This window comes from Neodiprion pinetum, chromosome 2 (genome assembly GCF_021155775.2).
Source record: "Neodiprion pinetum isolate iyNeoPine1 chromosome 2, iyNeoPine1.2, whole genome shotgun sequence".
Classification (NCBI taxonomy): domain Eukaryota; kingdom Metazoa; phylum Arthropoda; class Insecta; order Hymenoptera; family Diprionidae; genus Neodiprion; species Neodiprion pinetum.
Genome location: NC_060233.1, coordinates 26015639 through 26030809, shown reverse-complemented (window position 1 = coordinate 26030809; position 15171 = coordinate 26015639). Strand labels below are relative to the sequence as shown.

Below are 15171 nucleotides of genomic sequence, written 5' to 3'. Positions count from 1 at the left end.
AGTTCCCGACCTGTATTGTTCGATTTTTTTAGGATCGTCACGGCGAGAGGCAGGTGACAGACGGTCTTTCAACCTTATATCTAATTTTGATTACTGGCATTATTCCACTTTTTAAATACGTGCTTGCAAAATACGCGAGAGAATTGGCCGCCTCCCCTTGATATAATATTTAAATAAAATTTCATAGTCTCGAGGGTCAAGATCGTCGAACTAATTGATTCAATAACGCGGTAATCTGCTTCTACACATACCCAGCAACATACAGTCGATTCTTCGATTGTTTCGCTTTATCTTCCTCGTCGTAGCATTCGTTGCAATACATATTGTAATCGGTTGCGGAAACTCGAGCCGTACAGTATGAATAAGACTTCGTTATCAATAAAAGTACGATTAATCTCGGCAGTCTCGTTCCACTGCTCAAGTAAAACTATCCAACTGCATTTACCACTCGGTCGGTAAGACAGTTAGCCGTAACGAGCCGCCGAAACCTCCGACTCGCCTAATTTTGATCGCTGGCGTAGGATGACGCGCTGCGTGCAAGCTTGTCGCCGAACGCGTCCTTCGTCGTTTTTAACATTCATCGGGCATCCCGCCTCGCTCGGCGTTAATTTTCCGCGATATTTCCTGCCCTCTACACCGCAAAACTGGCAACCAGCGGGCAGCAGAATTCCCTCCGACTCTAAAATTCGCCTCCGCCGCGCCGGCCGCGCGACACCGTCTCCGCCCGCCACGCGCGCCTCCGCCGCATAAAGTAGTCCGCATCTCAAGAGCCGATGGATATCGTCGAATATCTAAAAAAGTACGCAAAGACAACCGGTGAGCTTTCGCACATCGACGTAATAACCGACCCTCTACAAGGTTATCCAACTTTCGAAGCTCGGCGTGACATAGTTTCGCCAATTTCAACCGCACTATGGAATAATTCATTCGGGTGCGGCACCCATGCGGACCATCCAGCACCGTGTCAACGTGCGGTGGCTCCACGAATCTCCCTCGAACGATCGGCGGTTGTTCAGATTTCGTTTCAGGTAATATTCTCACGGCATTCGACGATAATGGTAAAAATTGCGCCTCGACGATACCGAAGAACGATGGGCATGCGAGCGGGTTTTCAATTCCGCCGTAAATATTCGACATTTCCGAACTTGGTTCTTCCCGCTGTTCAGTTCTGGCGGGAAAACTGTCCTCACGTATCGCAACAATTAAATCGATTTCCGCGGATCATGAGACCGGCCGGGAAAGGTCACGGGGGAAAACGGCCTTAGACGCACGTGCCGTTTGCAGTGTCCAAACGGGGCGGCGAAGGAGGGAGGGGGTGGGGGCGGTAGAAGCGTCCGCGCTAGGAGGGGGGTGGGGGGATGGGGCGACAGTGGCAATGAGCCGCCCCTGGCGCCGGGCGGCTCGCTCCTCAAGCATAGAAAGTGGAATTCGGATCGTTCAGTCGCCTCAAGCCGGGCTGAACAACCGAACGTGTCTCACTCGCGCGTCGTTAAACTGCGAATACCGCCGTGCGCTAGAATGATCTTGCACGTTGTCAATGGTAAAGGCATCGCGTTCGGTAAATTGAAAGTGTGTTTTCAATCGTATCGTAGCAGAAATCGTTTATCCTGAGATATATATCGAATTCGTAAGCCGCGGGACTCGATTGTAAAGCCGAGCGAATCACTCGGCTCACGTAGTCCGGGAAAATTTAACAAAACAGTTTCATCGTATCCGTGGTAAAATTTACACCGCTGATATTTAGCCGGGTTGAGAAGTTTTCTCTTTTCAATTTTCCGATCCGTCTCTCGTCACCGCCAAAGTTAGAATATATAAAACAAAAAAAAAAAAAAAAAGCAATAGCTAAAGAAGCCGGAAGAAATCCGCAAGTTTTGTGCACGGATCGATTGTTGGTTCTGTTTTTTTGGATTATCCATAACAAGGTTCGTACAATATTTAACCCAACGCAACCTCTCTCTCTCTCTCTCTGTCTCTCTCTCTCATCGATCTCTTTCCTTATCCGTCCCCGTTTCTTCCCGCCCTTCGTTCGTCTATCCATATACATACAGGCGTAAAACGTGAATGAGTAGCGACGAGTATACAAGGCTTTTTCCTATTCTCAAATCGATTAACCGGGCGATTCGTCCCAGGAGTAGGCGGTGGTTGCATACCGGAGATTAATAAGAAATATCACCCGTTCATGTACGCGATTGTAAGTATTCGACGATCGGCAGCGAGATTAATCGCCAGGCGGCGACTTCGATTCGCGTATTCGGTCAAAGTCGATCGCCGCTCGCGCCAATTTATACTTTGAAAAACGTCGCGTGCGATGTCGGAGCCTCTCGATCCCCCCCCCCCCCCCCCCCCCCCTCATCGTCATTCGTCGCGGCCGCGGTTCGGTTCTCGAAAACTGCGCGAGTAGATTCTTCCGCGAATTGAAAGCGACCGCCGACGATGCGATTCGCAATTTATTCATAAACCAACGATCGTCGGCGGTTCAACAGAATCCCGAATCGCTCGGGCAACCGGCATCCGGTATTCACGAAGCTGAAGTTCGGTTACGTTATCGTAACGAGACGTTCGAGATAAAAATCACTATTTTCTTATTTTTACAATGATTTTTTTCTGAGTAACCAGGATTGCAATATATAAGTATGTTTTGTTTCGTTACGGTTTACTCAATTTGAAACAGTTCCAAAATTGAAGAGGAACAGTTTTTTACGATCATGTTACCAACTTCAACGTGATTATATCCCCGCTGATCGGATCGTCGATTCGCCGCGATACGAATTCTATTCCTGCAGTGCAACAATTTACGACATAGTTGCGATTAGTTATGATAATTGTCAGAAAAATTAACTCGATTGTTTCTTTGTTCCATCCCCCGTACTGTTGTTGTTTGTTGTTTGTTGTTGTTGTTGTTGTTTTTTTTCCGCCAATTTTCGCCATCTTTCTTTTCAAACTTTTTCAGAACTCGTACGAGTATATCTAATCAATTTGCAAGCTCACCTCTTTCCGAGGAAACAATACAGTTTGGAAAACTAACTTTTCTTTTTATGTATCTCTTTATTTCGATCTTGTGCCGAATACCTGTATCATTTCTGATATAATTTTTGTCTTGCTAACGATTATTACCGAACTGGGATTATTTAATACCAATTCCGAAAAAGTACACAGAGAAGATTTTCGTTGATGTTGGTCTGATAAGAGTGGCGGTAAAATTAGTACTCTATCCCCGATTATTAAAATATTTTGATAGAAATTGGAGAAGAAGAACCGAAAATGCACGCCGGTGCTACACGCGTCTAAAAATAATTTATCAAAAATAACCAAACTCGTTTTCTATAATATCTTGTATTTAAATATATTCGGGCACGTTTTTATCATCATTGTTGCTATTTTTTTCTCTTCCCAACCCATCGCGGAACGTCGTGCCGCGGCTTTAAGGACCTCCGACACATGTAGCCCCGATAAATAAAATTTTGACATTGAAACTCGGCGACTTCAGGCCGACCCGTATACGCTCACCTTTGCCGATTATGTGGCCGACTTAACCTTTTTTTATGCACTTCATTGTTTGCGCCGTAGAGGTTTCTTTCCGACCGATTCTTTATTTTCATCCTTGGTTTACTTATCGACGCGATGTACCGTCGTAATTTTTTTTTCAACTTCATCCCACTCGTGGCATTCTTCTTTTCTTGTTGTTTATGTTAACGATAGGAAGGTTGAAACAACCGGCGACGAACGATCTGTGAAATTGGTTGAATTAAAAATACGGAAATACGGATAATTTTCGAGCTGGGGAATCGAAGCGTGGCAGTTAAAATTAGAATATTACATAAAGAGTAAAGTTGAGAGAGAAAATATGACATAACGTATGACAGCGACAATAAAACATAGAAAATATACAGCTGGAAAAATAAAAGAGATAAACAAGCATCGTTCGACGATATACTAGTCAATTATACCCTTGAACGTTAATTTTTCCGTAAAAATTTGTAACGCGTATTACGCTGTAGATGCAACCCAAAGATTGTCCAAGTTATTTAAAGTATATCTATTTCTACGAATGCAGAATTAAATATCAAGCCATTGAAGTTTAGAAGAATATACGGGGATCTTTATTTCTCTTCTGCATTTTCTTATTGTTAGCTTTTCGTCGAAAGTCTACGAAGGATATAATAATTCATTCTTTTCATCCTCTAAACGGTAAAAAATGCAGTCGTACAATGGGCGACCGTCTTTGAAAACTTTGAAACTTACAATGGCTGTTGAAGAGCTCCGAGCTCGAATAGTCACGTGTGTAAACATTGTTTTTTTCCGCGCGAAGGCGCATCTTCGCCAAGGAGCTTATATTTCTCGTTCAAATTTATCGAGGTCAGTGTGTAGACACACAGTGTAGACTCTTTGGACACATGCACGTGTCTGCATGCCGCCGCAGGATAATAAAAGCAACGTCTTTTAACACCGTGTCGGTTTTTGTTATACGTATACGAGGTATTCCATGCCAACTGAGAGGACATTTTCCCTGACCCCCGCCAATTTGCTTCATTATTTTTTATATGATTCTACAACCTAAAAAAAGCCGTCACCATTTTTCACAGATTTTTCGTCCCAACCGTTCTTTTTTAAAAAATGTTACAAACGTAACATATGTTTTGTATACGTACAAAATAAGAAAAATTATTCCTCTAAAAAAACATTTAAAAAATACAGAAAATCAATTCTCCACTCTGAACTATGGCTCAAAATGTTTGTTTTGGGACCTAGAAATTATGTTAATTTTTGTAAAAAAAATAAAAAATGGCGTTTTGTTTTAGGGACCATAAAAGGGTTTGTAACATTTTTTAAAAAAGAACGGTTGGGACGAAAAATCTGAAAAAAATGGTTAGGGCTTTTTTTAGGTTGTAGAATCATGTAAAAAATAATGAAGCAAATTGGCGGGGGTCAGGGAAAATGTCCTCTCAGTTGGCACGGAATACCTCATATGTTGTATACACCCGTAGGTGTATGCCCTTCCTTTCTTAGTTGATACGCGCAATGCACTCGGTGGAGAAAACTCCACATCCGCATCCTTCTTTGACTTCACTGCACTTGTACATATATATGTGTATATATATATTTACTTATTAACCAAAGTCCGGAAACCGCAAAAGACCGTAACGGATTATTAATATTCCGAGAGGTTGACGGAGTAATAACAGACTAGGAATAAGGAATTATCTGTTATACGCGATCGATGTATGTAAAGCTCATAATTTTCAAGAATTTTTCTTGTTATTTAAGTCTTTTAAGGTGCCCGAGGTTTTCTTCCGAAAAACCAGAGGAATGAATTTTTCAAATGGTTTTCAACATTTTTCTTTTGTCAGCCTTCGAAGTAAAACGTTTTCATTGATTACAAGCGACCAAGAAAGAGAGTAAACATACAAATGTTGTTTGATGAAGCTCAAATACTTCAATTTGCACCGGCCGCCTTTACGCAGAATAACTTACGTCTCGGTCTTTTGTGTTTTTTTAATTCGAATACGATTTTTTGAAAGTTCATACTACATTTATTTATACCTTGAAAGATTACAGATGGTTTCGCACGGCGTACATTTTTCATTCCACTTTGCGTATTTTAAATATTGCGATATTGATATCATAACTTTGCAAAAACGTGATGTCGATGGGTCAAGTTTTTCTCCCCTCTTCTTAATTTACATAAATTATATACTTTCTGAAACAAGCTCTCACGTCTGTCAGAGTAATTGTTCCAAGGCTCTCCGAAGCCCATCGTTAGTTGAAACATCCGTATAATCGATGTTTCATTTTCCGTAATAACGCAACGAAAAACAAGAACGTGGATAATAAAGCTGAAGCTGGCAGCCAAGGAAAACTTTTTGGGAAATAGGAAAATGCAGTTCAGTTTTATCCTCATAATTCTGGAAAAGTAAGGGTGTGCGGATATTGAAATTCTTCGGGTCGGGTCGGGTCGGGTAAAATGGATTACTTTCGGATTACCAAAAATTCCGGGTACCCGAAAATCTCAAGTTGCTGAAAATTTTGGTCACGGCTGTTTTCGCTTCCTCCAAAAATACCGGGATTTCTAAAGCGAACACAGACTATCGAAAATTTCAGGCTTGTGTCATTTCCGAAATTCCTGACAATCTGAAGGACCGTTTCGCAGTCGTCTGGAATCGTGAGTTCCGTAGGTTTTATTCTCAAAAAATCAGACTAGCGGTTCACCGAAAAATACACTCTCGAATTCTTTCGTATCTGCTTCATTAGCACGTCGTGGTGAAGCAATTTTATTATCGACCAGTAGGGGTGTTCGAGTACTGAAATTCTTTGGGCCGGAAGATTTCGGGTTACCCAAAGATTTGGGGAATACCAAAAACCCTTCCCGAACCCGAGTTCGATTATCCGGAATTTTGGGAACCCGATGTAAAAGTATCGGCGGCTTAAGGTATTTCAAAGAATGTTGATTTTCGGACTTAACTGTCTTACTCGAGTGAACATTGGAACGTTTGCCTGCCAATTCTGCCGGCTAGCTTCAGCCTGGTATGCGTATAAGAAGAAAAAACGTACGAATTAAGAATAAAATCCACGATTTTATCGACCATCTCGAATATCCTGATTAATTCCGAAGATAATTCGATGCTAATGTCCTTGTTTAACCTCGAGCGACGATTTCCGCTCACCCAACGAAATTTTACGAATCGCGACAAGCGCGAAAGGTTGAAAGAAACGCGTGGCAATCGGTTGAAACAAAAACGTGACAAGGTGGAAAAGCGAGAAAGAGTAAACAGCAGAAGTAACTAATGTTGATGAAATTTTCCAGCAGCTCTGGAGAACGAAAACCCGAGAAACATGCCGGTGCCGACTTGGGATTGTGCGGAATTGGGCCTCCTCGAGGAACCGTTAGAGACGACGACCGTCGTCTCCGAGGACATATGGAAGAAGTTCGATCTGGACTTTCCGCAGCCGTTTACAACCGAGCAGTACTACGGGACGACAGAGGGTGCGATGCTGCCCGAGCCCTACGAGAAGACTTCGATGTCGCGGCTCGAGGCGCGCGAGATTCGGCACCACGACTGCATGTGGGCCGGACTTTGCATCAGCAAGGAGCACAACAGGACCCACCCGGCGAAGAAAGACGTACAGATGAGCAGCAAGAAGGTTCCGGCGGGCAGAAGTCTCCTGATAAACCGGAAGCCGCCGGTTTGCACCGCGGTTAAGAACCTCGAGAGCGACGGGGACTCGACAAGGCCCGAAACGCCGCAGAGCTGCGAGTCCGAGAGCGACGAGGAGGACGAGGAGCAGGAGGAGGAGCAGGAACCACCCCAGTTCAGGCACGACTCGATAAGCATAAACGAGAAGTTGACGGAGTATTTGGGCGACGCCGCAGCCGCTCCGGTCAGCGAAGTCACCGGTCAACTCGTCAGGCGGATCGCGATACCGGGAAAAAAGTGCGACCGGAGGGTCAGAGAGACTGGTCGAAGGACCGAAGTTCACCAGGAGCCGAAGAAAACAGCCAGCAACACACCGCCCGGTGTAGGACACAATGCCGAGGGCCTCGCTCATAGAGAGTCTCTCGTTTCCCTCGGGGATCACTGCTATTACCTCAGTCAGACTTCCAGCAGTAAAAAGCTCGAACACCTAGGAGTACAGACACCTTCGGATTCAGGTAAGCGACGCTCTCTTTCTCTCAATATTTTTTTGAAAATGATAAATCGGCCGGACGACGTACCGTTTTAGCCACATGGATTTGGTCTTTAAGGGTATGTAGCACTCCTACCTTTACCGACCGAACAAACTCACTCTTTTTTTCTTCCTATATTGAGTAAACGAACGAATCACGTTTTTTAAATTCACGAATATTACCCTCAACGGAAAAAAAACACCGAATTTTTTTCATCATTTTCGGGACATGAGCTTTTTTTAACGATAATTTAATACGAGAAGGAAAAGGTAGAAGTAACGCATACCCTTAAATCGTTCAAAGTATCCTTGAATTTCGATTGATCGCGGAATCCGTAATGACAATCACGTGTATAGTATGAAAGATGAATAAGATTCGCTCGCAACGTCTGGAAAAGTGAAGAACTGTCGAATCAAATGAATAGATACCAATTAATCCGGTACACAATTATATATAGATTGGCAATTTCGAGGTGGACATTGTATAAATTTGTGTAGTCTGTCCGACGTTGTGCGTTGGAAAAAAATGTCTTGAAAAAAAAAAAGAAACCTTCAAATTATTTTCACCAAGTGTCATTTTACGCAAACTAACGAATTTACGATAACAAAAGATTAAGAAAATGGCGATTATTCTGTGCCAAGTTTACTTATAGATCCTTTCCTTATCCGTATCGTCGGACTTGCTCCCAACTCAAAAACGAATACGAGTGAAAAAAATTTGTCCACGAACGTCGAAAAATTGAATTAGGAAGGGAGAGCGCGACAATCGCGAAGCTTTTCCGCGACGGTAAAAAAGTCTCCGATCGACGAAACTTGCGAGCGTCATTTCGAAACCGTTTGTCGGACCAATGAAAATGACGTTGAATGTCAAAAAAGAAAAGAAAGTTGTGTAATACGTACGATAAACGAAAAGTAGCATATAGAGATAATATTTTACTTCCTCGTTTTGTTATTACTCGATACATGTGTACAAGAGATACACACCCGGCGTCTGTAAAAACAACTAGCGCGTGTATTATCGCGCGTCATTCGGATAATCGAATCTCTTGTTTACACAGTTTTACTCTCCGTCGCTACGTCGGCTTTGGGCCGGGTAAAAAGTCCCGCGAATTTCGCTCGCCCGAATTATATTCGGAACGGAAATACGTACTTTGACCCGGTCAATCCTGCGGGCGCCGCCTTCGGTGCGGATGTACGCGTGTTTTTTTTACTACGTCTATATTCTATTAGCGCAGGTAGTAGATTAGGTACCGGTTGTCCGTTCGCCGGATAGTCCGCGATGACCCCTAGACGAGGAGGCAATTACAGTGCTGCGTTCATCGCCCGAACGACGCGACGAGACAAAGTCTGAATGTCAAGTGCGGTCGATCCTCTCGGCGAGATCTCTCCGAGCCGCCCGCAGGATCCCCCCCTCCTTAAATATCGGAGGAGTGGTTCGTTGTCTCTTGGTGAACATGTGCGAAAGCCTGCCAGATAGCGTCGCGCGATATTTGCCGAAATATCGATAAGTATCGCGCTCTTCGATATCGATATTATCGATATATCGCTGCTCCGAACATCGATAAATACTGTAACTTGGAAAATGAACCTTGAGTTATTTATTTGGACTTACTTTAATGTTACAATTACTCATTCTCTGCAACATTTTACCATAAAGCAAATTTATTACAATTATCCAAGTAGAATATTACAACAACTCGATAATTAAATTTATCTTACAACGATACGCTTGGGGTATTATGGCAGTTGGGATTTCGATACACTCTTATCGATATTGCAGTAAAATTATCGATACTACTGATTATCGACTACGAAAATATCGATTAGTTTACCACCAGCGCACCAAGTCACGACACCATTCGCGAATATTTTCAAATATTTCTTGTGAAAAAACTATCAGACATAGTCTGATGGCATGCTTTCGCGTTTTGTTTTGTTTTTTTTTTTTTTCTATGTAGAGCTCGTCGAGACATTGAAAACACTGTGTGTTATCCGCTTCCGAATTCGCTTGCAAATATCGTTTTATAGACTTGTAAAATAATTGATCCGATTGTAACTAAATATAGCCTAAGACTTGGCGAGACTCTGTAGCTATCCACAGGGAAAAAAAGGAATCGAAGTGGGTTCGGTAGTTTTAGAGGTATAAGCAAACTTACGGAGAGACGCTGAGCTTTATGTATGTTGAGAAAGAGAGAAGAGAAGACAAGATGTTCTAACCATGAGGACATTAATGTTGGTAAACCGATATGCTTGAAGTCGAGAGGATTTGTTTTAAATAAGCCGAGAGTCTCTTTCACTGAACCATTTTTTGGAAACATGTAACCTCGTTACAGACAGTTGAAAATTGTCTTCGTCTCGGTCTTCGCACGGCTTTTGGTCCGTGCATAAAAAACCTTCATCTCTGCTCGCAGCTCGGTTTTTAAAGTCGAGAACCTTAGATTGCAGATAAACTTTGCTTAACCGTAATAAAACAAATCAGTGCTCATACGTGGTGAACTCAATTTGAAATTTCAAGTTTCTCCGAAGGTGAAAAATAATGTATTAACAACTCTACGTTTTGTTATTTTAACGTTACTAATTTCAAATCGTCGTTTTTCCTTTCGTGCGGTTCGATGTGTCAAAAATTTCTCGTTTCAAGTACCAATTCTTAACTATACCGCCATTTTGCAATCGATACTCTGCAGATTAGATAGATTTCCCTTCTTCTTCGTTTTATTTATATTTTGGCTCGCTACGAAATTCCACGCTTTGGTTGGCTTAACGCAATATCGTACCGATCACGCGGTAAAATGTAGCACGATTTGTCATACCGAGATACAAGTCGAATAAAAGTTGGAAAGAAAGAAGCTCTAATTGGGAAACATTTGTCGCGGCCACAATACATACACACGCTTATAAATACGCCAGCAGGTAATTTTCTTAATTCCTCTCTCCCTCTTCTTATTCCTATTCCTATTCTTATTCTTATTCTTATTCTTACTCTTATTCATCCTCCTCCTCGTCTTGGTATCTTCTTCCTTTTTCTTTCCTCGTACGCGTAGCCGTGCGTAAGTAAGTCCATTGAACACGACGCTCCGCGAGAATAAAGCCGCCCACCCACGCTCAGGACATATCCGCGCCTATATCTCGATTTGCGAATGAATGATCGAGGTCAGGGAAGGGGGTCCGATGACGTCACCCCTTCCTCCTCCTCCTCCTCCTCCTCCTCCTCCTCCTCCTCCTCCTCCTCCTCCTCCTCCTCCTCCTCCTCCTCCTCCTCCTCCTCCTCCTCCTCCTTCCGCCCCTCCGACCATTCGTCCCCGCCAAATTCCAACCAGCATGGCCAGTTGACGGCCGTGGGAGGCTCGTCTCTCTCTTTCGTCTCTCTCGCTCTCTCGCTCTCTCGTCTCGCCTCTCTCGTCTCGCCTCTCTCTCTCTCTCTCTCTCTCTCTCTCTCTCTCTCTCTCTCTCTCTCTCTCTCTCTCTCTCTCTCTCTCTCTCTCTCTCTCTCTCTCTCTCTCTCTCTCTCTCTCTCTCTCGCTCTCTCTCTCGTCTCTCTCTCTCTCTCTCTCTCTCGTCTCTCTCTCTCTCTCTCTCTCTCTCTCTCTCTCTCTCTCTCTCTCTCTCTCTCTCTCTCTCTCTCTCTCTCTCTCTCTCTCTCTCTCTTTCGCGCTCAGTCTCGGTTTAAATGATAATCGCGTGGAATGCGGCGGGGCGACGTAACTCTTTCGCATGAAACTCCGACACGCGTCTACACAGGGTGGTTAAAAATACCCTGACGGTATCGGGGATGCAGTTTTTCTTCTTCGGAACACACCGATCATTTCGATTATTCGTTATTCTTGTCGTATTCGAATTTATTTTCCCTTCTTGACTCCGTTGTCTATTTTTGCATTCCTCTGTTGGGTCGGATTGTCAAGAACAAATAAACGATGAAAAGTTTTTCAATAAAAGAAATCTGTAGTTATTCATTTTTTATTTTTTTTATTTTTTTTTTTCACTTTAACGTAACAAGATAGTATTTCAACTGAAATTCTAATGTATCTCATACCTGTAACGTCCGTTCTGCTCTGTCGCCTTGTTTACTTTGAAATTGATATTTACTCAACAATTTTTCTTTCACAATTAATTTCGTAATCGCAAATGCTTAGCGAACCGAACGAAATACTCGATACAAATACACACCGGGAAAATCTCTTGAAACTTGAAAATCAACCGCGCATGCGCGAGTTTTATCGGCTGTTCGCGCAGGCTGGCCAATCCCGAGTTTTCAGCCGTCAAACCGTTTCCGGCGGCGATTTAGTTGACACGAATTTTCTAGGTTAGAATCTCAAATGATTGAGGCAGTGACTCGGAAAGGTTCGGGGAAGCATTTGTTACCGAGTCGGAAAGTCGATTCTTCGAAGAACGGTCGGAATTTAATGCCGGTGCTCTTGAAAAATTCAAACGTACACATTTTGCGTAGGTTGGCACGCCTGCGTCTTGAGATTGAATTTTTTAGCGCATGCGCGGTTGATTTTCAACTGTCAACGGATTGTCCCGGTATACATATTTACGAATGAAATGTATTCCACTTTTTATCGTACCATATTTTTCCCATATCGAATCTATCTTGAATAGAAACGTCCGAAAAAAGGCACGTTGAAAAAACTTGGGTGAAAAAATTGTCCCATCCTCTCCACGGCTCTACCTCTACACATGTGCACGTATGCGTAATACATGAATCGTCAGTCGTCGAGCGTATGCATAAGATCTGTGGGAAACCTCCAGTTTCTGCATGTATGTACGTATTGCATACGGGTACCGCTGCCGGGCTTCTTTTTCCGAGAATTGTGGTAAATTAGGAAGATTTATGTGCTTTAGTTGCACAGACGAAAGCGACAGAGCAGCGGGTGTCCCGATAGTCACTTTAGAGAAACTGATGCGTGTGACGACCACGTCGCCCGTATTTTTCGCCCTCTTGATTATCCTGCTTTAGTTTTCTTTCTTGAAAAAAAAAAAACGGAATGGAAAAAACGAGACCGAGTAATCTCTTTTTCCGTTTAAAATCGACCAGTATATTTTATGTAATTTAGCGAACAACAGAGGAATATAAATTTCCGAAGAATATGCGTACGTATTCTTACTCAGTGAACAATTGACCGTAACATTGTTTTTTTATTTTTTTTTCTTCTTTTATTTCAACCAAGAATTCTCAATATCATTTTAACAACACGGATCGGTACTCTGAAATTTCAAATCGTGCCCGGAAACTTTCCAATTGATTGTGAAAATTCTAAGCAGTGGAAGTAAGGTTTTTTACATTATTTCATCGAATTTTCTTTATTTTCATACAGATTTATCGCGTGTTTCAGTTCAGAATTTGTTACTAATTTAGTACGAAAATTTATCGCCTCGAATGTAATCGGTGATTTTCTTCATTGTCTCTCCAGTTCTAAAACACTGTAATGATTTTTTCAGAAATTTGCGAACGGTTTCTGATTTTGAAAAAACAAAGAACCACCAAGTAACGGTCGCCTTTCGAGATCCGAATCACCGTTTAATCAGGATGTCCGATTTCAACAGTATAGAAAAAAAATTACTTCCTCTTTGAAGTTTCTAAATCGTAAATCAAGTAATTCCATTTATTTATTAATTTTTTTTTTCTTTCCTTTTTTTTTTTGTAAACAATTGCGAACGTCTTTGAGAAAGGTTTGAAAATTCACAAGCTTCAAAGACGTAATTTTTCCGTCAGATTCTTGGGAATTCTACCGTCATGGGAAAAGGTTCCCACCGAAAACGTGAAAGTTAGAAATTTTTGTTCCGTCATATTGAATCCGCCATCTTGAATTTTCGAAATCGGAATCTCAAATTCGCAATCAGCGATCCCAAAATCGCAGAACACGATCTAGTTACAATTGTCGACTCACGCGCTACAAATGTTACTCCAATAAATATTCATTTCAAGGCAAACATTAAGAGTAAATGATTGAACTTTGATAATAATCAGAGACGCGTATACGGCAACGTCGAAATTCACCAAATCAACCCCTGAATCGTTCGCCGGTCCGGAAGTTTGATCGAGACCCGGTCGAACGACGACGTGACATTTTAAAAGCTCATTATCGGAGGTCCGTGTTCGTTGTTCGTTTTCGCGTTCGTTCGAAATGTCGTATTCATTTTGTTACACGTACCGTTACCGGGTGCTCGGTTATAACGTTTATATCCTCCTCTGCCACTTTTCATACATTCTGCGATCGTCCAACGATCTAACGCGACTATGTACCTATAATACACTCCCCTCGCGGCCAAAGTCCCAAGAGCAGTTCTTCCTTCGCCCCGCTCGAATCGTACGTCTCTAGTTTCTCCTCTTCCAGATCTGCACACACACACACACACTCGCAATCAACGAACGAGGATGTGTATCTCGATCCCCTGCAGCGGTACGTACTATCCGCATTTAAATTCACCGGAGAGGAGAGTTCGTTGACTCTCTTTACTTCGATTCTCTCGCTCTTCGCCGCCGCGTTCTTCCTCCTCCTCCTTCTCTTGCTGCTGCTACTTTTACTTCCCTTCCCTTCCCCCCCTCTCCATCCATCGCTGAAGTTTGCAAGATATTCGCGAAATCGTTCGTCACGACACGCCCGTCTTGAAATACGAAAATTCATCGTTACTCATATTAATATTAATGTTAATATTCATACGTATGCGTATATTAACATCAATATCAATCATGCGATCTACGAGCAGGCGCTGTACAAGTTCGATGCCCTGATTACCAATTTTTTTTTCATTCATTTTTTTTTCTCAACTCCAGACTCTGTCTCAGATTTTTCTGTACAAGTGGTTGTTTTTTTTTTATTCTCAGATTATTAATAATTGCACGTCCGAACGCCGATGATACATACTTCGAGCTTACGTCTGCTGATTTCATCTACAGTCGGATTTTTTCTTTCTTTTTTTTCTTTCGGTCCGTTTCGTAGCATTTATCATTTTTCTTACCGTTGAGAATGGTATTTTGAATTTTTTTTCTTAGTTTTTTTTATATTATCGTTTCTTTCCAACTACAAGACTTGTCTTTTTCTTTTGCTTCTTCTTTCCTTTTTTTTTTTTTTTACCCTCTCTAAGACGTGGGTACATCGGGTACATATCCAGTCGTTGTGTGTTTGCACTGTTATAAAATCTGATAATTGCTTCTTTACGTAAGTGTAGAGATACAGCTATCGGAACTATTTTTTAACGCCGATTTCGATGTTGTTTTATCTGCGTTCGATTTGAAATAGCGATGTAGGATTTAAATATTTTGAGAGATGGATATTTTTTTTATTGCTTTTGATCATTTTTTTTTTTTTTTTTTTTTTTTTTTTTTTTTTTTTTTTTTTTTTTTTTTTTTTTGCGGGGATTGACCACATATCGCCATCGACCCCATAATTCTTACCCCAATGACTTTCCTGTAAGGTATTGTAATATGTACATTTTAGTTCTTAATTTAGTCGAGTCGTAATCTTGCTCTTTGTACGCGGAGGACACCGAGAATGTCTAAAAGCCTTT

The 15171-nt window shown here is 42.1% G+C and overlaps 1 protein-coding gene across 7 annotated transcripts in view; it reads left to right on the top strand.

Annotated features, from left to right (window-relative positions):
- The first annotated feature begins 1456 nt into the window (after positions 1–1456).
- The window catches only part of Myc, a 30454-nt gene continuing 16739 nt past the window's right edge, over positions 1457–15171 (top strand). For 6 of the 7 annotated variants that reach the window (XR_011176322.1, XR_011176321.1, XR_011176320.1 and 3 more), the window contains exons 1-2: positions 1457–1922; positions 6806–7648. Coding sequence is in view for 4 of the 7 variants with exons in the window: in XM_069133331.1 (XP_068989432.1) it covers positions 6832–7648 (817 nt within the window). In the remaining 3 variants the exon portion in view is untranslated. Of the gene's footprint in view, positions 1923–6802; positions 7649–15171 lie in introns of all 7 variants that reach the window. The other variant, XM_069133329.1, reaches the window with a different exon arrangement.